The sequence below is a fragment of the Anabas testudineus genome, chromosome 5 (assembly GCF_900324465.2).
Source record: "Anabas testudineus chromosome 5, fAnaTes1.2, whole genome shotgun sequence".
In the NCBI taxonomy this organism is placed as follows: Eukaryota; Metazoa; Chordata; class Actinopteri; order Anabantiformes; family Anabantidae; genus Anabas; species Anabas testudineus.
The window spans coordinates 14,076,702-14,097,863 of record NC_046614.1 but is presented as its reverse complement, the minus strand read 5'-3'; the positions used below and the strand labels follow the sequence as shown (position 1 = coordinate 14,097,863).

Genomic DNA, 21,162 nt, shown 5'->3' with positions numbered 1-21,162 from the left:
TGCGTCACAAATTAAAATGCTGCAAAATGTAAAAAAAAAAAAAAAAAAAAAAGAGATATGTCCGCTAACATTTTATTTAGGTAACAGTTTATGAAATTGCACAGAATCATACTTCAAGTTGGGTTTTATGAAACCCATGTATTTTTAATGCAATTAATTAAATACAAGGTTTGTTTCTGGATCAGTACTGGCTATTTTAAAGTAAAAAGAAGCAATAAACAATACTGATGCAGACAAGACATATGCTGTAATGCATTTGTATTATATGCTTAGATAAAAAGCTAGACTTATTTAACTTCGTCATCACAGAAAAATACATTATTCATCCTCCATTTTCTGTAGTTGTGTCAGCAAAAGCAAGGGTCATGGCACCTAAATACTATTCCAGTATTAGTTACGCTTGTGCTCATGATGTCACACTGTCTGAGCTTACAGCTACCATGGCCAGATTAACCTGTTTGGAGGCCTTAGAGCAAATCTTGTTGCTGAACTCCTATTGACATACTTGCAGCCTTGTATGCAGTGGATGTACTTCTGTGAAAAATAGTTTTACAACTAGAATCTGACAAAAGACCCAGCTGCAAAATTTGACAGCAATAACATCAACCAGGCGCTTCCTGTAGCTGTGGTTCAGACCTGCCCATCATTCAGGAAGAACTTTAGTCCCTTCTTCCTGCAGAACTGCTTTAGCTCTGTCATAATCTTTAGACGTCTCAGGTGTGGCTCTCTTAAAGTCATCTCTATAGCCCAAATCCAAATACACTCACACTAGTATTTCCATTTTATGTTGCTTTTACTTTTACTCTCATTTAGAGGGACACTTTTGAACTTTTTTCTCAGATGCAAAACTAAGTAATATAAATTTTCTAATTTTGAAAGTGTGTTGTTTCATGGCTGTTTATGCTTTGTTTTTGTTACTAATATGAATATCACGGAATATATATTTCAGATTTCTTGGGCAAATACTTTCAGCTATAGTAGGCTATTGATTTTGTCTCATATTGACCCCATGGATTATTAAGTATTAAGTATTAAGTATGATTAACTTGCTGAATAATAATAAGCCTCCCAAGTGATGTTTGAGTTGGTCCTTCATTTTGTAACTTGAACTTTTCCGACGGTACCTGAATGCAGCGTTGCCTGGTTCTGAGACGTCATATGGCGGGAGATTTGGTCCTCACGAGCGCACTTGTTTTCAACGTCCCCTTCGTCATCGTATCTTACTGAACCGTGAGTCAACAGAAAAGTGTTTTATTGTTAATTATTAAATACAACCACTGTGTTTTAAGAAACATGTATAGATTAACTGGTAATGGTAACCCACATTCAAACACACCACTTGTTTATTAAGGTAAGCTTTATGTTAGCTAATGTGGCTTTGTCTAGTTTAACGCTAATGCTAATGAAGACAGCTAATGCTAGCTAGCTAACATGAGTCCAGCACAGCTGTACGGTCAGCCGCTGTGCCGATGCTGTTAAGAATTACTATATAAATAATTGCTGCAATTAAAACTGCTGCTAACCTGTTACCTTTGTAATCAGGTAATCAAAAGCAATGAATCATCTGAGGAATATAAAAGAAATGCTGAGTATCCCAACCGGAACCAGGTGATCACATAACTATTACTATTTACCTAATAAAAATTAACTTGTTACTTATCACCAACTGTATATATAATATAGTTTAATCATTGGTATTCTGAAAACGGTGCACCTTATCACAGCAGCATGACCTATAACAGTTACATAAAATAATATATTGCTCATTTGCCAAATTTTCAGAGGTACTTTTTTTTTTTTTGCTTGATGAACAAATTGTTTTCTTTACTCGTTAAACATGGCGGAGATAAACAGAAATGTGTCCACCAGCGGATACTCCAGTTTCACAGACTCTCAGATGTTTTTGGGGTCTCAGTTTTGGCCTGAAAATTCTCAAGGCACATCTCAAGATATGAGTGTATCATCCAGGAACTCCCAGCAAAGTTCACAAGAGGTGAGATTTCCCATTTTCATCTTGTAAATTCTTGGTGTTAGTAATTATAATTAGTAGCATTCAGTTACACAGACAAGCATAATTACTTACATTTAGTTTAAACTTGCACAGAGAAAATTAAAAAGCTCAAGTCGTGTTATTTTGGGGGCTACCATTGTGTGTTTTAATATGTTTATTATATCCATAACAAGTGCCCTACAATATAATAGTTGGTTGTATTTGTTATTGTTATTTATTCATCCCTGTAATATTACTGGTTGTTTTGGGCCATTGTGCCCAGTGTTGCAAATCAACAAAACAACCAAAACACTTCAGTAAAGGTTACGTTTTCCAGTAATGATAATGCCATGATCCATTACATTTATGTTTGTATTTAAAATGTTTGTATATTTGCATGATTATAGTGGAAAATGTAACCTGTGGGACCACACAAACTTTTGTTAATCAGATTTTGTCTCTTTTTCTCTGTATTTTGTCACGGTAGGGAAGTGACCCAAAGTTTTCAAGTAGTTATCACACTAAACCTCTCCTGTTTGGAGAACTAAAGGACAAAAACAGAGCTTTTGGAATTCTGGATAAATTTGAAGAGGATAGGAAAAAGGCAAAAGAAAAAAAGGACAAGTAAGAGTCTATGTGACTACAAGCATGCAGCTAAAGTCATTCTTGTGGGAATATATAAAAGGCCATCATTATGTTTGCTTTTGTACTTTACAGTGACCTTTTAGCCAAAGCATGTCACAATATAAGAGAAACTCTCAAAGAGGTAAGTGAGCAGTCATTGATCCTTTTTTACTGGTCATTATTTCTTGCAGTAATGTTGCAATGTTTTTCAGATCCAACAACTGGTCACTGGCACTGAGAAAAATACTTTTGCATGCCAAACAGTCCTTGAAAGATTTGACAGTTTTTCATCGACATGTAGGTTTTCTCATTTATATTTATTTAAAAGCCTTTTTTAAATTATTGATTTGTTTTCTGGTTATTGTACATCTGGGTAAGTTATAAGAAAAAAACGTAGTGAGCAAACATTACTTATCACCAGTAGATGGCGGTCTTTTCCTATTGCTTAAATATGGGTCACCCATAAGCTCCTCTAACTGTGGAAATTTACTGTGTGCTTTAGTACATTTTTAAATTTTACAGGCTTCAATACAATAAAATGACATGTTTTTTTAACTTTATATACTCATGTTTATCTTTGTATTCATTCATTCATTTCAGTAAAAAACAACTTGACCAGTTTTCAAAATGACATTTCCCATCAATTTGAGGCTTTGCTGAATAAAGTGAACTCCCAGAAAGAGGTGATGACAGAGCTGGAGGAAAGGTTGAAAAAGGTGAATAGAAGCAGCCTGTGTAGTAGCTAGCTTTATTTTCGCTGACATAAAAACCTCTTATTAATGATGAGTAAAATTGTTCTTTTTTTCCTTAAGGGTGGAGAGACTGCAGCAGAACATGATTCAAATCTGCAAAGTTTAAAGAATACTCTGGAGAGTCTTAGAGAGGAGCAAGAAAGGGGACGAAATATGCTCGAAGAGGCTCTGAAGCTGCTTAGCACACTAGTATCAGAGCATTCAACCAAACCTAGTTCTGAGAGAATAATGAACAGTGCTATTCAGACGTCACCAGGGCTGGAACAGTCACTCTCCAACATCCTGGATGATGTCAACCTTGAAGGCACACAGTTTGCAAGTGCGTCACAGAACCTTCAACACACTCAAGTTGAAGTTCAGCCTCAGGATCCCAGCTGCGTCATAGGAAAGAGAAAATTCACTGTGAGAAGCCGTAAGAGGCGCAAAAAGAGACCACTTGTGCTTTCACACAGGAGAAGGTGCATCTCAGATGAAAACAGTCAATTGTTCATGAACTGCAACAATGAGCAGCTAAATTTCAACACCTTCCTGTGATCACTACGATCTCAACGCAGTAACTACTCAAGACAATGTTAACAAAGACTGTCTGATAACACTGAACAGAGACATGAGGTCCAGTGAAGCTGCAGGTTGTTTAATCACCCCTCTCAGCTGCTGGTCTCAGGACAGCAACAGCTCTGCGTCGCTTGCAGGAATCAAACCCATCTTAGAAAAGCTGTCAGCTGAGTCCACGTCAGGAACCCCAGTGAAACCTGAAAACTTCTGGCAGTTGTTTGACATGGACTGTGATTCTGATTTAGGCTTTTAGAAGATGAGCGAAGGACTCAGGGAACAGTGAAGCATTTCCTTTCTTATGCTTTGTGTAACAATAAATGTTATCATATATTAGTTTAGTAGTTTAGTACATTGAGTTTATTTATTGGATGAGTTTTTGACAATGAACACTGATGATTTTGGTCGTATGTTAGAAGAGCTGTGGGTGGATGTAAAAAGTACTAATGACAAATATGTTAAGAACAGACATATTAAAAGCTTTTATTTTGCTCCTTTTTTCAGTGGGTATTTGTAACAGTTAAGTGTCTCTGCTGACTTAAAATCTGACTTACTCAGTTTTTAGTGCAAACTGTATATTGAGAATAAACAGGTACCTTTCCAATTTGCTCGTCATGTTAATTCCCCTACAACTTGCACTTAATTAAGCAGCTTTCAAAACCACTTTTATCATTAAATATAAGTAAAGGTAGGATTTTATTTAGACAGTTTGAACCAGATGTATGTAATCAAGTGGAAGATGGATTTAAATTTAAAGTACAAACTAAAAAATGTCTGTTGGAAAAACAACAATCTACTACTACTTAATATATTATGACCATGTTTATTACCAAAAAACAGCTTCATTCTGCTTTAACAAGCATACTACAAACTCATTTATACTCATTTATTTATTCATATTGATTTATAAATAATGACAATGATATTGATGAATAAAATAAATTCATCTATACATGTCCTAGGTCTGCTAGTGTAAATATATTGTAATGAGTTTCTAAAGCTGTAATAGTTACTCTGTAATAAGAGACAAATACCAGTATTTTGGTACAGTTAGTATTAAGACCATAATAATACCCACAGTTTTCTAATTGTTCTCTACATTTTCCTAATGTTAAACGAAATAATAAACACTGCAGGTTTTATATGAGCAATCTTTGCAGCTACATTACAAAATAAAATATATTTTTTAAATCAAACTAAATTAATGTATTTACAAATGATCTCTTTTCTCACAGCAAGCAGATCATTAACCAGTGATTCCTCTTTGATGAAGTGCACCAAACCTTTTTCTGCTTGGGAAAATGAATGCCTTTGGCCCAGCAATAAGTGCACTAATAATTAATAATTAATATCCTAATTTTCTGACAGAGACTTTGATCTGACAGGGTTGTCACAGTTTTACTAAGTCTGCAGGTGGAGACATGAGTCCCCTTGGGTTGAGATTTGCCACTAAGCAGACGTCATAGTTGTCATGCATCAGAGCACGCCGAGCCACCACTGTCCACCGGTTCTCCCAAGGGTCCAGCTCCAGTATGTCTTTGGTTATATCATCATGACGATCTGAAAGTCATTGACACATAAAAGGAAACATCAAAACATCAAAGTCACTATGACAAAATCTTTGAAACATATTTCTTTCATTGCGTCAGATAATGTTTATTGATTACCTGCCCCTTTGTAGTATCCACACACATAAATCTTTCCTCCCACCACTCCTGCATTAGAGGCATTGGTGCGCAGTGAGAGTTGTGCACATGGGAGAGGAGGTCCATCCCTCCAATAATCTCCATCTGGGTTGTAGATCTCCACAACATCAAGGCAGTGCCTCGATTGCCCGCGGTCCATACCTTCACAGCCAATGCCTCCTATAGGTGCAATGTAGTTCTTTTTCACCACATTTTTTACAAAAACTTTTTTCAGAAATCAGTGCATTTTATTTTAACATCATGGCAACACTTTGTCTACTTGTACCTGAAGAGGATTCAAATGAAAAAAAAGAAAACTCAAATAATGTGCAATGAAATAGACCAGTTTGCGAGCAAAGGTATTGTTTACTGACCAAATATTCGTACCTGTTACATAGATTTCACCATTTAGTACCATGGCACTGCAGCGGTACTTGGAGTACTTCATGGGAGCTAGTTCTGTCCACTTGTTTGTGTTTGGATCATACTCCAGAAGGCGGTTACTAAGACGGTCTGGCTCATCATCTGTCCGGTATGACTGGAAGGTTGAAGGAGAGGAAGGGTATGACAAAGCAGAGCAGGTGCAGTCAAACAAAACCGACACTAATAGATCCGAGATTTCACAGGAATTTAAATAAAGGTTTTAGGACTAATATCTCTCAGAAATGTAACTCATATATTTGTTTTCACATCACCTGTGGGGTTCGACCACCCATGACATAAAGGCGATCTTTCATTCTAACCACACTGTGATAGGCCAAGGGTAAAGGCAGGGGTGCTGCACTCCGCCAGGGTCCACCCTGAAGAGGCCACCGTTCCACGCAGTTAGTAATGATAAACTGGTTCTTCAGTTTCATCTGCCCACCCAGCAGGTAGAGAGTGTCACCCAGTGATCCCAGAGCATATGAATCACGATACTCTGCTGATGTCAAGTGCTCCCAGCTTCCTTGGGCCTCTACTTTGTACCTGCCACAAAAGGCAACAATCACTGTCATCTGTACAAGGCAAGAAAATGCACATGTATGTCAAGAAATTCTACCTGTAAATCTCAACATTCATGTCCTTCTGTCGAGCCATTCTGCGTGCACTTGCCTCTCCTGCTACAATAACGACATTGTTTTCAGTTACAACCCCAGTACACACATAACCCAGAGCCTCTCCATAGCGAGGTGAGGTAATGTAGTAGGTTTGGCCTGTGGATGGAGCATAACAAAAGCTGCGCTCAGCGTAGCTGCCATATCTTGACCTAATCCCGCTGCTGTCATTACCGATACATAGCAGTAGGTCTGTGGTCTCCATGCCATAACGCAGCTTTAGTTTGCGCGGTGCGGCTGATGGATGCATTGCTGTGGCATCCAAGGCTTGATTGATCATTTCCAGACATTCTGCATCAGCCAGCAGGGCTGTGTTTCTCTTCACTGACTCTCTTAAATAGTCAGGGCTTATTAGCGGCAGGCGGACCTTCCTCAGGAGCTCTGGAAGGTGCCGAATACGTATCTCTCCTTCCATCAGGGCATTGTGTTTAACCCAGCAAAGGACCACATCTAGGATGGTCTCTTCTCTGGAAACATTAAGGTCATCAGAACTCAGGAGTTTTCCCAACTGATAGGCCTCCAGTTCCAGGATCTCTTCACTCTGGCACACTTGGACAAAGTGCTGCCTCAGAAAGCGCTGGGCATGGTCAGCCAGATCCTCCGCACCAAGGTCACGGGCAAAATAGTACACTCCAAGGCAGTTGGAGGCATCCATGTTCTCGGTCATGTGCTGCTGACAGCGAGTAAAGACGTCATCCATCTGCAGGAGAAACGCTGCAATAGAGATTCCTTGTACATTGGTATTAGTGAGAGGAAGATCTGAGCAGTACATGTAGTTCAAGAGGAGAGCCAAGCTTTCTGCAGGGGTGTCACGCAGGAATATTTCCCTGTTGTTGCACTCACGCAGGCCACATGTGAACATAACACGGAAGTAGGGACTGAAGGCAGATAGAACAACTCTGTGACAGGGGAAGCTGATGCCCTCAGCCACTAGTACCACATCTGTCAAATGCTCTGTCTCCCTCATCCTCCTCAACTGGTCGAGGAGCACTAGCCCATGTTTAGCTGTAAGATCCATTGTCTTTTAAATGTATGGTAAAAGTAATATTTAGAGCGTTACGCAGGAGATTTTACCAGTTATGGGCAACTCATGGAGAGGTTGTATCTGAAAAATAAAAAAAACAAAAACAATAAAACAACAGAAACTTATTGAACCAGTTGTCAAGCTTATCAAACCACATTTTAACAAGTACACAGCAATATAAAATATGTTTGCAATATGTAATTAATCATGCTACCATACTACCAAGTCATTTACCAACTCTACTTTTGATTTTACAATGGCCTCTTAACGATCTTGACTTGAAAATATATTAAAAGGTAAAAATAGTTTTACTTAACTTAATTACAAGCAAGGCACAATTTCACCAATATTTTAACCTTCAAAAGTTATTAAAACATTAACAAAAAACATCCTGATAATATCTGAAGTAAAAATAAACCTTAATGAGCTTCACATTTCAGCAGCCACCATTCCAATGACCTACATTTCATGATTAGCTTTAAACAGCATATCACCAACACTAGCAAAATACAGCTGTCTCTATACAACATTTAGATGTTCACTCTTACAATTTAGTATTAGGTGATTACATATGCAGTTTTTAGAAAAGGTCTTACCAAACCATTAGCACCTCTCTGTTGTTCTCTTCAGTCTAAAGAGACCAGTAAATATCCATGTTTTTCATCAGGCTACATGTGTTGTTGTTGCTAAGTGTGTCAGTCAGGGGGATTAGAGAGCGTCTGAGCAATTGCAAGAGACAAAGATATGTACCCCCTTCTCTGCTGTGACCCTCTGAGCTATTAACCCAAAAATAGACAGTGTTGTGGCAGACAGCAAGTGGGTCAGAGGGGTTTCTGTGATAAGGAGAAAGTAGGGTTTCAAGTTACAGAAATTGTAAATTATTTTGGCATTTAGATGTTCATTCTTCTTGGTGATGTTATTTGATGTTAGATTATTCTCCAATAAAGTGTATTTGCCTCAGTCACGTGTGTGCCGCTCTGGGATGACCAAAAGAAAACATTGCTCCCAGCTTGGATTCAGATTTCATGACAACTCTCTCTTAAAGGCCCAGTATATACTTTATGCCCACACGTTATAAAAAAACAACCAAAATTCTGAGACTGTTGTAGCACCCACAAGTTTATAATTAAATTTATAGATCTAACTTTCCGACTTGCCAGCATTTAGTTGGATATTAATGAACCAAATTTTAAGTATTTTGTTCAGTATTAAACCTAAATAAAGACTTGACCCATGTTATTTGAGCTTAAGAAGGCATGTTATGGTTCATTGCCTTCATTTTTGCTGTCACGATGGAAATACACCTGTCAAACATCCTTTGAAATTAAACACAGTTAATCTTTTTCTGCTTTAGACCACAATTACATCCTTTTGTTCTTCAAGTCAGCTAATGTTGTTATGAAGAGGCTCTGCCCATAACATCCTGAGTGTAGTTAACCATTAGTCGATATGATGTACATATGCAGATACAGTTGTTCTTGTGACAGTTGTAACTGGAGTATCTGCTTTTGGTAGACAGTTTGGTGGACAGTTTGTGGTAAACAAGTGTCCCTCTACTTAAATCATATAGTTCTATACTGACTATTAAACATCTAAACTAATTAAAATTACAGAGAGTCTGACAGATTCAGTCCAATGGATGCTACAGGCAGATTTGTAAAATACAGAGTGGAAAGGCAAGTGCTGGATGAGCAGAGATTAGAAGAGTTAACACAGAGAAAACCATACTCTGACACTCATCCTTCTCTTACTGAACGACTTAAGGACTCCTTACGGTAAGGCAAACTATTGTGACTTCGACATTTATTTTAGATGTATATGTCTGATGTTCTTGTTAAAGATGAAAACAGATCAACTGTCAGCACATGTATGCTTTACAATATTCAATATTTCAAATCTCTTCAAGATGTTCAGTACCCAAACTCAAAAGAACAGTGTTGAGCAGTTTGCCTGTATTATACTGGCTGCCCAAGTATTCAGTCTGGGACTATGGCATGCCTGACCTCATTGCCGGCATCAGTGTGGGCATAATGCACCTGCCACAAGGTATGAGAGTAGTACATCGTGGTTGATTAAATATGAACATTATATTATTTCATACTATTTCTGTCATGCACAAAATATAGAATATTAAAATTTTGAAAGCTGAGACAAGAATAGCAACACTCCTGCTTTCTGCAGGTATGGCGTATGCGTTGCTGGCTTCACTACCTCCCGTATTTGGCCTCTACACATCGTTTTATCCAGCACTGATATACTTCTTTTTTGGAACATCACGTCATATCTCTATTGGTAAGTAGAGAAAGAATGAAGTAGTACTATTGCCATTACAACCTCTATAGTAACAACTTTTCTTGTCTGTTCAGGTACATTTACTGTGCTAAGCATCATGGTGGGTAGTGTGACAGAGAGACTTGTTTCGGATGGGGATTTCCTCAAAATGAATGGCACTAACATTACTGCAGAGGTGGACGTAATTGCTCGGGACTCATACAGGGTGCAGGTGGTAGCTGCTACTACTGTCCTAGGAGGGCTAATTCAGGTCTGAACACAACAACTCACACAATAATGCCCTACTTTGCTCCCAGAACTCATGTTTGCATTTATGGTTGTTTACTTAGGTGCTACTGGGTTTGGTAAAGTTTGGATTTGTGGGAACGTACTTGTCTGAACCTCTGGTGCGGGCTTACACAACAGCTGCTGCAGGCCATGCTGTGGTGGCACAACTGAAGAACATCTTTGGAGTTTCACCCACACGTTTTAGTGGCCCACTGTCACTGGTATATGTGAGTACTGTCAAGTATTTGAGAATTATTGTTTTGTTTTTTTGTTATTGAACTGAGTGAGTTCTAAGTTTATATATAAAGTTTAAACACTGTGACTTTGGTTATTTAACATGTGTCCATTATACAGTAACTCAGAGAATAAGCTAACAAGGTGATATTATACTTTTTTACTTAATTATGATTTTAAAATAACAACACCACTATGACCAAACTTAACACACACTGCTAATTTAATTTACCTTTCTTTAATTTCAGACTCTAAAGGATGTTTGCTCTTTGCTGCCACACACTCACATCCCCACACTGGTGGTCAGTGCTGTATCCATGGTGTTTCTTATTGCAGCTAAGGAGCTCAATTCCTTCCTCAGTCCAAAGCTGCCAGTGCCCATCCCAGTGGAGCTCATCACAGTCAGTTGACATTAGGACACACTCTCTGGCCTCTTTACGTTATCATTTCTGTGCACTGTGCTGATGCTGATGTTGCAACACTAAAAAAGCACAGACACAGTGGAACCAAGCTGCTGAATCAGCGACAGTGGCAGGGCCTCTGTATTTGTACAGCAAAAATGAGTTATTTAGGGCTAATGATTAGGTCCAAGTGTAGAATATGATTTACCACATTTTAATGATTGATATTAATGAATTTACAACATTTGTCTTTTTTGTGTACATTTTAATTTATTGTCTGAATCTATTGTCTGTATATTTTCTGTGGTTGTTTTTAGATTGTGGCTGGAACACTGATATCAAACTATGCCCAGCTCAACAGCAATTATACAGTTTCAGTTGTTGGAGAAATCCCTAGTGGGTAAGCATCTGGATTTAGCTTATACTGATGTCATTAGTCACATTCCTAGCTTGACTCATACTAACTGATCTTCTTGTCATCTACCTGTATGCCAGTTTAAGTCCCCCAAGAGTACCAGATGTGAGCCTTTTTGGAGAAGTTATTGGTGATGCTTTTGCACTAGCCATTGTTGGATATGCCATATGCATTTCACTTGGTAAAACGTTTGCACTAAAGCATGGATACAAGGTGGACAGTAATCAGGTGAACTACATAAATTTCATTAGCATTTAATAGCATACAGAAATTACTATCTTTTGTACTTTTTTGTTTTCCTCTGCTAATTCTAGTGTTTATGTCCTCACACTGCTGCAGGAACTGGTAGCTCTGGGTCTCAGTAATGCAGTAGGAGGCTTTTTTCAGTGCTTCTCTGTCTGCTCGTCCATGTCACGAAGTCTCATCCAGGAGACCACTGGAGCAAAAACACAAGTGAGTGAAAAGAAGTAGAACAACACAACAAAAGTAACAAAGTACAAAGAGAAAGGGAAGCCAATACTGACTCACAAGTTAAAGTTGTTGCAATGATGATGAACTAGTTATGGTTGATTTAGGATGGGAAAAAAGAAAATTACGTTGAATTACACATGTGACCACCACCTTATACAATTTATTAAATGTTTAATTAAAGCAATAAACTAAATTTTGGCTGTTTTTGCAGATGGCTGGAGTGGTCTCATCTCTAATTGTGTTGGTGACTATACTGAAACTTGGACCACTGTTCCAGGAGCTTCCAAAGGTTCTGCTACTACACTTCTTATATGTTATGTGATACTTAATTTGTGTATGATAGATCTGTGATGATCTGTTCCGTCTTACATTTATGGGTATGTCTGTTTTAGGCAGTCCTTGGAGCGGTTGTCTTTGTTAATCTGAAGGGGATGTTCAAGCAGTACTCTGACATTGTTACACTGTGGAGGACCAGCAAGATTGATTTGGTGGGAGGATGAATTAAGTTTATACTTTTCGTTTTCATTGTCACACTTGCGAGTGAGTAATGTCATGCTGTGTCCTCCAGGTATTGTGGTTGGTCACTTGGGTCTCAACAGTGCTCCTCAATCTGGATCTAGGTTTGGCTGCATCGATCACCTTTGCTGTGCTTACAGTAATCTTCAGGACTCAGATGTAAGGCTAATCTACACCTCAGCAATGTATATTTCTTACGTCATACTGTGTGTGAGGTAACATTAGAACTGGTGTTAGGCTCCAAGCTCTGCCACATTATACCCATTACTCTACACAAACATAATGTACAACTACATTAATCTTTTTTGTTCCATGCTCCAGGCCAACATACTCTGTTCTGGGAAATATTCCAGGTACAGAACTGTATGTGGATATAGAGATGCACAAACAGGTAAAGCAGAAAGATGGAAAGCCAAAACTTTTCCACATTGATAGCATAACAGCTAAGAATATTCTTCTTTTTGGCAGGCAAGAGAGATTCCAGGTATTACTATATTCCGCTCCTCTGCTACAGTATATTTTGCTAATGCAGAGCTCTACGTCGAGGCCCTGAAAGAAAAGGTGTGTTCTATACCTTTACAATCTAGTTTAGGATAGTAGCTAGTGATTATTTTTATTGTTTATTAAAGACTGATTGAAATAATAAATCAATAATTCTGTCTAAAAGTTTACTTCCTTAAAGTCCAAGGTGGTGACTCCAGATTGGCATGGCAAATGACTGAAATGTATTAATTGATTATAAAAATAATACCAGATGAATTAGAATTGAACTAGACCACTTCTCTGTTGAAATACTAAGAATTTTGCTTTCTCATCTTCAACAAAGCAACTGACACAATTGTTTTTGTGTCATTTGTTAAAAGATACAGATGATGTTTTGTTTTTTTTATTATTTGCCTTCAGAGTGGGCTCGACATCAGCAAAATGATTATCTATAAAAGGAGGCAGGAGGCCAAACAGAAACGCAGAGAAAAGAGGGCTGAGAGACGGGCAAAGAGGCAAGCCAAGAGAGAGGTAATATAGATAAAAAATGTAAACTAATGAAGAATTAACAAATTATTCAAAGCACTACAATGGCTTTTTGGTCTAATACACACCATATGACAAAATCTTCTTTGTGAGTCGTGTACAGTACAAACAGCTAATCAATGGTCAAAGTTGGAAAAGGCACTTTACCGTGGATATCATTATTTCCTTTGATTACTACTCCTCAGAGACGAGCAGAAAGAGCAGCTAAAAAGCTGTCTGTATTGTCGAGATTTTCTGTGGAGGAAGAGGCTGGTTCCTGGAGGGACACATGTATTGATGAAAATGTCACAAACACAGAAGATCACTGCTGGACTCAGAAGGAGAACGGGACAGTGTTTGTCATCCCTACCACTCCCCGAACACCAAATGAACACTGTAGATGGGAGTATCTGAAAGGAGGAGATCCAGACTCAACCAGTTTAGGCTGGATGTCCGAACCACAGGACGGGGACACCATCACTATAGGCTCCAGCAGTGAGGACACACTGAGTCATGACCTGGAGCGGGTCTCTCTTGGATCTCTGGGAAAGTGGACCTGGGACATTCACTCTATCATTCTTGACCTCTCTACAGCTAACTTCATTGATACAGTGGCCATCAAGACCTTGAAAAATGTAAGCAATAAAGGCACAGATGTCCTTTAAACAAAGACCGAACTGAACATGTCATGCCATGCCCTATTTTTTCCATTATTAAGGGATTAGAACAGAACATTGTGCTTCACAGTATTTATTTTTATTAAATAATGTGTCATTTCAGAAGCATGAGCAACATATACAGGGTGCAGTTAGGGGTCCACACACAAAGATTTATAAACAACAAATTTTACAATTTGCCAATATTACATCTAGATACAGGTCTGCAAGCACCCGACCGTGACACACAGTGATTTCTATTAGAGAGTTACTGGGCTGTTTAGGATTAGTGACTCTATGATGGGGTACAAATGTGAATACCTTCATAAAGGTTGGTTCAGTGTTAACCGTTTGTAAAATTAAATATTCAGTATCTGTGCTATTGACAGATTTTCAAGGACTTCAGTGAGATTGATGTGAATATCTACGTGGCTGGCTGTCAGGGTAAAGGAATACCTCTACAGTATATTTACTTTAGTCTGTACTAAAGGTTTTTTTTTTTTTTGTAACATCTATACTTTACCACTATTTTCTCTTCAGCATCTGTGGTGGAGCAGTTAGACCTTGGTGACTTCTTCTCCCAGTCAGTAACAAAGACACAACTTTTTGCCTCCGTGCACGATGCTGTGCTCTACTGTCTGGAACACCATGGAGTGACATCGTCTCCCAGATATGAGCCATCTGTGGTGTGTATGATGTTCAGGTGAAACTAGATTTGATGTTTAATGTTGATCTCCAACTGCCATTGAACGTAGTAAAAGGATAAATTGCCATGTGTATCTGCCTATCTGTACACACACTCTTTAGAAACACATTACAATTTGTAAATAGTTGATCAACATTAAACTATTTAAAAAATGTAACAGATACACATATTAAAGGATCTATAAAAACTTTATATCATGTAATTTTAACTAAAGAACTTTCTAAAAATTTTCTGGATTTTTTATTTCAGGAAATAAACAACAGCACAAAACTTTAAGCAGTTGAGCCAAACAGGACATCCAGCCCAAAGAATGAAAAAGAATCTCAACACCTACAAGAGCGGATATCACAAGCCGAGAACTTTTATTTTTAAAAATGTTTAAAGATGTTAGCTCTGCGTAAAGCATAAAACAATTCCATATCAATTACTCATTATATTACTAAATATATTAGCATGTCTTTTGTTTTCTCATCTTTTAAAACCTATATTAATATTTATATATTTTGTAAATGTAAATGAATACAATTGCTACATTCTCACAGCATGTGTGAATATATTTAACTTTATTCAGTGTTGGAGGCTGATACAGTTAAAGAAAAACAATAAATTTATAACCTGAAACAGCCAAACAAATTTTGTATTTTCATCTGGAAGAATCTGGCACAAAAGGAATAATGAATTCAAAGACAAGGTCAAAGACAAGGCAACATGCATCACACTGATAATGTGTGTGAGCGTTTTTTGGTAATGGCAGCAATAACAAGGTAGGACACTGATACTGTATGTTTACAGCAGCCATTTCAAAATTCAAGTGCAAATTTTTGCTTATAGCAATAGCAAAAACTGTGAAGGTAAAGCATGCAAGGTTTTTGTCTCAACTGCTTTAATGGGTTTCTAGTGCAACATTCCTTAGATGGGAAATTATAATAGATAAAAATAACAGGATAACAATATCCAGTAAAACAATCTGTCTTTACAGTTGCATAAACCACGTGACCTCATTCCCTGAATGAATCTTGTCTCTACATACTGGCCACAGAGGATGGTACCAAAAACATTGTGCACAGGACTGAGGAAGTCTAGGTAGATTTTTTTTTTTATATTTGGTTTATGAGCTACAAGTCCTCATGGATATCATTACTCTGTATGTCAGGATTAAGAGTCAGACCTTCGTTAACCTCGTCCTCTGGCTGCTGTGATACCAGCTGCTGGTAGCGAGCCTGCCGCTGGTAATCTGGATCAATGTTGATCCATTTATTGGCGATCCACTTTATGCCCTTGGTGACTACACAGCCTCCGTGCACTGCATATTCATCCTGCTCCCCCACCCAACCTATTAAGGCAAAAAAAAAAAAAAAAGATGTTAACCTTCTTTATATAATTCATCCTTTCTATAATTTGATTTTTTTCAGGGCTCAACCTGATGCTTTGAAAGTTAAAGTATCTGCCTCAACAGATCAAGATAGACTATTTTTGTTTTTAACTGAGTGAAAAAAAAAAAAAACGGATTAATTTCAAATTATTGCAGTAACATTGCAAATGATTTACATTATGGATTTTTAGAAATATATGTAAAATGGAAATAGCTGCATTTATAAGTTGGACAAAAAATTTGTCTAAAATATTTTTTTGCTGAGTTAGAAGAGAAAAGTAGCAACCAGTTGACATCAGCACAAACTCCCTATCATGTGTATTCATTGAACAAACCAGATGCAAAGTGTTAATAAGTTAACTTTGGAGACAGTGATATGTGTCACCTTTGACCACGGGTAGTCTAGCTGTTGCTCTGTTTAAGTTAATCAGCTGCTTGCTGTACCTTCATATTCATTGTCAGTGCATTAACAAGCATGGTATCAATCTTCTCATCTAATACTTGGCAAGAAAGTGTGTTTCCGAAATGTCAAATAATTTTTATTGTAACCATATACTTATAAACTGAGCTCTACTTGTAACGGGAAGCCTACCTCTTCCATCAGAAAGATAGTTGTACCAGAAAACAGCTGTTCCTTTGGTAGGTTTCACCCTCAGGTTACTCTTGTCACAATTCCTTCTTGTGTCCAAGAGGTCCACATCATTCTGTATGAGAGACTACAACACACAAACAAACTCAGCAACACAGATGTTTAACGTCGGGCGCATGCACAGACTGACAAACAAGTGAGCTAACACAGATGTGAAAGACATGCACCGTATGTACACAACACTTCTGCAGGGCTCTCTGAACTTATTTCAAAACCCACACACAATTACGCACCACTTCATCATAGGTCCTGTTGTCTGCCACAGGGAATGCGGTCTCCCCGCCCCCCTCAACAGAGTTCAGGTAGAAGAGAACTGTGATGTACCTAAGTGTGCAACACAGATTTAAATTGACACACACATATGGTGCAAACAAACCCTACACAAACACACACAAACAAGTGGCAAGCACACAAATGTTTCCAAGTTGGCAATGAAGAGTCACAGATCAACATGCCAGCTGTCACAATGGCATGTCAATGCACGGTTAAGTAGTCACACTGGACAGATGAACTTGCATCTGAGCATTCACAGATTTCAATCATCTGTTTCAGTCATTCCAGTCAACAGTGATCAAATCACTGATCGCACCTGCAAGATGTCTCAAAAGGAGTGGAGGTGTTAGCTGCGAGGCGTGTGTGCGTGCAGCCAGTTTCGGGATAAACAGGGCCGCTGTCGTGATGGGCGTGGTAGTGTCCTCCCTCCTCGTAGCGAACCACCTGGAGGGGCTCACTGAGGTCCACTAATATGGGTGGGAGCCGGGTGAGACGAGTTACCCTTAGTTTGAGAAATGTAAAGGAAAAGATGTGAAAGACTTTGGGAAAAATTTGGGATAAATCTCTCTAAATGACCCACATTTGTTAGGCTGCCAATATTATTTTATTGATTTTTAGAAACATAAATTTTGTGTTAGATTCGTAGCAATTTATTCAAAACAAGAAATGCAGAAACACAAAAATAACACAATGTAGGGGTGTTGTTGTCCTAACCTCGTCTTGATGTCTTGGAGGACTTGGTGTGCTCCTTTTCCTTGATAGAGCCACGTGTGTCTGCTGTTCCTCACAAGCTGACTCCGTTTCACCCCTCGTTGCAGCAGAAACCGCTGGAAGGCATCATTGTTCAGAAGCCTGAACTCTTCCAGACTCAGCAAACCTGTCCAAAATACAAGAACATATTTAAATTCTGAAGCCTTGCTTTCAATAATCCTCATAACCTACATCAGTGGTTCAGTTAAATCGACCCCGTTATAACACCAGATTATAAAATACCACACGTTTAAATTGGGACTGATGTGGGATCGCTATATGTATTTATTTAATATCAGTTCACATTTAGATCCATAAACTGCAATATAATTGTTACTGATGTTGCTGATTTTTCTGTTAATCAATGTGTTAATGAATTCATCATTTAGCCTGTGAAAGCCTGTTTGTTGATCTGTCTGTCACATAAGAAAAGGACCTAACAAATGGAAACTCACATAAACAACTTGTACATTTCTATAGTAAAGCAAATCATCAAGATAAAATTATGAATTAGGTTGATTCCTTACCATTACCGTCCTTGTCAGCATTGAGGCCAGCATAGATTTCTCGCAGATTCTCTGGTGTGAGCCAGATGCCATCCCTCACTCGGGAATGAGTCAGTATCTGTTGGAGGCACAACAGTAAAGACAGGATGAGTAAACTGACTCCGAACCAAGAAGCTGCTGTGTATCAGACCTCACAAATGAATAAAACACCTCATGCAGCTGCAACTGTCCATCCTGGTTGATATCAAGAAGGTTGAAGATCTCCTCTGGGCTCAGGTTGAGCTCCTTGGCCAGTTCTTCCTGGCCATCTTGTACCATTAGCTGACTTTCCATTAGACCCTTGAGCTGTGCCAGCTGCATCACTACACGGCACTCATCTTCTGACAAAAACCCAGGGATCTCTGCAGAAGGAGACAAAGAGACAAAGACACAAAGTGAAATAAAGCTACAGAGGAAACACAATGGCTGCATGAATGCATCATTTTTGCTTCATATATCTTTGTACTGTACAATGTTATGTCATTGGTGGAATAACTGGTCAGCCCATCAAGAATGGGTCACCACTGCAGGATTAAATCTGCAGATTAACTAACACTAAATACAATATTTGGGTTTAGCCCTGTAACAAGGCAAATCAATGTCCTCTGCAACGAATCAAGTTCTTTGAATCTTGAATCTGTGGTTAATAATGTCTTCAGCAGACACTTTGTCGACCTATCGGCCTTGCGACTCCATTTTCCACTTCAGAATGTTTGTAAATGATTATTACTCCATTACCGTATCCATGTAGTTACTGTAAACAGTGTGTTGATACACTGATAGCTGTGCTCTTCAGGTACTGATGTTTAGATGTCTATTAAAAAGTCTGCCTCAGGACTTCCTTGACTATTTTATGTGGATGTGATTGATCTTAACATACACACATGTTTACTGTGTACTGTTTGGGGGTGGTTGTGATGTGATGTGAGAGGAGAGTATGTGGTGAAGATATGTAAGTTCTCTCTCTGTTTGACCACTAGAGGCTCATGTTCGTGCACTGACAATTTTATTTTGCTACACGGATGTCTTGGCTCTTACCAAACAACAGAGGTTTCATACTTAAAGTCCGCATTTCATGCACTTTGCCTGGCACAAGTGACACCCTCTGGACATGTCCCACCTAAAGAGAAATCAGAGAGGTGATTTTGTGGTGCGCAGTGACTGCGTAAGAGAGAAAGCCGGAGCTGGTAAATGAAAGGGGGAGTGATGCATCATCGTACTACTCACTCTTATTCCCTCGATTCTTGTGAGGGAAACATCACGCTGAAACTCGGCTTTTGATGGCGGACGTCGCGACTCGGGCCGCGGTTGGTCACTGCCGGGAGCATCACGACTCCGGGTCGCATCTTCCTGCCCGCTGCTGTAGTGCACGTAAAACAGCAGGGCTATAACGTTGATGATGTACACATGAAAAAACACCATTACCACCACAAAATAGGAGCGGGAGCACACGCTGCTCTTGTGGGAAGAGTGGCGCTCGCACGGCGGTCGGAGCGGCAAGGTCGCGCTCCCGGACGGAGTCGTGTCCTCAGCATCTGGGGTTTCCTGGTTTTCAGTCATTTTCCTGAGAGGGAAGGAGTCGATACTTCCTCAGCAGCAAAGTCCATCTGATAAATGAAATGATAAGATTACCGTTTGCTGCTTGCTAAGAAGTGGCACGTGTGCTGGCTAAATGCAGTTTAATTAAAAAAAGGAAATCCTCAAACAGCGCTCAGGCCAGTTTCTCCGCTGCACGAATCGAAATGAAGTCGTTGCGCACTGCGAGATCATGGTTTTGTTTTTCCCCCCCAGGACAACAGGCTCCTGTTTAAAGCCGATAAGTCACTATCGTGGTTATTGTATGAGGTCTGTTACCCACTGACAGCAGCGTTGAAGCCTCGGACAGTGTTGTTTACACTGCAGCAGTCTCCGTCAGCAGCGGCAGCGAAGCGCACTGCGTATCCCGAAACCAGAGAGCAACCCATCCTAGACCCTGATCCATGAGCCCGTATCAGATTGATTATAACAGTTAGTTTAAGAAAAAAAAAAAAAGCCAAACCCTTCTGTTTCTTGCAATAATCATAATATTTACACAAGATTACCCGAGCTTCACTGATGACACTGAACAGTCTGCCTGCAGTGCAATGCTGACCTCTTGTGACCTAAACCAATAACCCCCCAATCCCTCCATTTTAAATAACTTACTTTAAAGTAAAGGCAAATAAATAAGTTCGTTTCTATTAGTTACAGTTACACTATTTCGTTAAACCAAGAAGGTTAAATTACACCTCATTCCAGGTGTTGATGATTACACTGCATGTTCACAGGTATGGTACTGAATCATTGACACCTTTATCCAAAACAACTCACTAATATAATGTACACACCAGGAGCACCACTTCCATGTGGGGTTCACACAAGCACATTTTTAATATATGATGTTGGAAAATATGTTAAATGAAATCTTTAAAATTTGTGGTATTATAAACAGGACCACAGTTTTCACTGTGCAAATATTTAGAGAAGGAAACAGAACCAAAGGCTTAAAGCACCAGCTGCTGATAGAGAATTCCCAAATGATCCACGCAGACCAACATGAGCACAGTCTAGACTCTAGACTATACAAAGTTAACAGGAAGGAGAAGGAGAGACCTTTTGTTTTGTTTGGCCACCACACTTAAAACCACTTCTGTGGTTTGCTTTTTTCTCCACTGCAACTGTTGTAATTTTTATTTGCATCATAACAGATGAAACAATTTTAATATCCCTTGTTTTTCCTAGATGAACAGATCCCCGAATTTTAACTGACTTGGTGTTATACTGTGATGAATAGGTATTCCCTTAGTGTTTTTAAAAGTGACGAAATTATTAAAACTTTTACCATTACTTTCTACAATGTAAATTGTG

At 38.8% G+C, this 21,162-nt stretch overlaps 4 protein-coding genes across 9 annotated transcripts; 2 read left to right on the top strand and 2 right to left on the bottom strand.

Annotated features, from left to right (window-relative positions):
• The first annotated feature begins 1,173 nt into the window (after positions 1-1,173).
• Positions 1,174-4,504, top strand: iho1 (interactor of HORMAD1 1). Of its 3 annotated transcripts, none has more exons than XM_026347111.1 (8): positions 1,174-1,230; positions 1,543-1,608; positions 1,855-1,993; positions 2,478-2,614; positions 2,708-2,756; positions 2,827-2,911; positions 3,215-3,330; positions 3,427-4,504. In XM_026347111.1, exons 2-8 carry the CDS (start codon positions 1,556-1,558, stop codon positions 3,898-3,900), a joined length of 1,053 nt encoding a protein of 350 aa, XP_026202896.1. In that variant the 5' UTR covers positions 1,174-1,230; positions 1,543-1,555; the 3' UTR covers positions 3,901-4,504. The 3 variants fall into 3 exon arrangements, with proteins under 3 accessions (XP_026202896.1, XP_026202897.1, XP_033181857.1); XM_026347112.1 differs by having other exon boundaries at positions 1,189-1,230; positions 1,847-1,993; XM_033325966.1 differs by lacking the exons at positions 1,174-1,230; positions 1,543-1,608 and having other exon boundaries at positions 1,615-1,993.
• Positions 4,505-4,865: 361 nt separating this feature from the next.
• On the bottom strand, positions 4,866-8,419 carry kbtbd12 (kelch repeat and BTB (POZ) domain containing 12). Of its 2 annotated transcripts, XM_026347091.1 has the most exons (6): positions 8,318-8,419; positions 6,643-7,802; positions 6,299-6,569; positions 5,991-6,141; positions 5,586-5,783; positions 4,866-5,478 (listed from the first exon to the last, which is right to left on the bottom strand). In XM_026347091.1, the coding sequence occupies exons 2-6, from the start codon at positions 7,713-7,715 to the stop codon at positions 5,309-5,311; spliced, it is 1,863 nt and encodes a 620-aa protein (XP_026202876.1). In that variant the 5' UTR covers positions 7,716-7,802; positions 8,318-8,419; the 3' UTR covers positions 4,866-5,308. The 2 variants fall into 2 exon arrangements, with proteins under 2 accessions (XP_026202876.1, XP_026202877.1); XM_026347092.1 differs by lacking the exons at positions 4,866-5,478; positions 5,586-5,783 and adding an exon at positions 5,803-5,889.
• Positions 8,420-9,229: 810 nt separating this feature from the next.
• Positions 9,230-15,057, top strand: slc26a6l (solute carrier family 26 member 6, like). The gene is made up of 19 exons (XM_026350073.1): positions 9,230-9,496; positions 9,628-9,767; positions 9,903-10,013; positions 10,088-10,263; positions 10,343-10,507; positions 10,763-10,915; positions 11,233-11,315; positions 11,411-11,558; positions 11,670-11,783; positions 12,013-12,090; positions 12,194-12,289; positions 12,370-12,476; positions 12,639-12,708; positions 12,786-12,878; positions 13,221-13,331; positions 13,532-13,960; positions 14,371-14,425; positions 14,522-14,667; positions 14,937-15,057. Exons 1-19 carry the CDS (start codon positions 9,357-9,359, stop codon positions 14,961-14,963), a joined length of 2,442 nt encoding a protein of 813 aa, XP_026205858.1. The 5' UTR covers positions 9,230-9,356; the 3' UTR covers positions 14,964-15,057.
• Positions 15,057-20,288, bottom strand: p4htm (prolyl 4-hydroxylase, transmembrane (endoplasmic reticulum)). 3 transcript variants are annotated; one of them, XM_026350071.1, is made up of 10 exons: positions 20,131-20,288; positions 19,504-19,883; positions 19,315-19,396; positions 18,448-18,638; positions 18,259-18,355; positions 17,696-17,858; positions 17,298-17,483; positions 16,942-17,032; positions 16,652-16,775; positions 15,057-16,020 (listed from the first exon to the last, which is right to left on the bottom strand). In XM_026350071.1, the coding sequence occupies exons 2-10, from the start codon at positions 19,834-19,836 to the stop codon at positions 15,803-15,805; spliced, it is 1,485 nt and encodes a 494-aa protein (XP_026205856.1). In that variant the 5' UTR covers positions 19,837-19,883; positions 20,131-20,288; the 3' UTR covers positions 15,057-15,802. The 3 variants fall into 3 exon arrangements, with proteins under 3 accessions (XP_026205856.1, XP_026205857.1, XP_026205855.1); XM_026350072.1 differs by having other exon boundaries at positions 20,135-20,288; XM_026350070.1 differs by having other exon boundaries at positions 19,504-20,288.
• Positions 20,289-21,162: the final 874 nt, after the last annotated feature.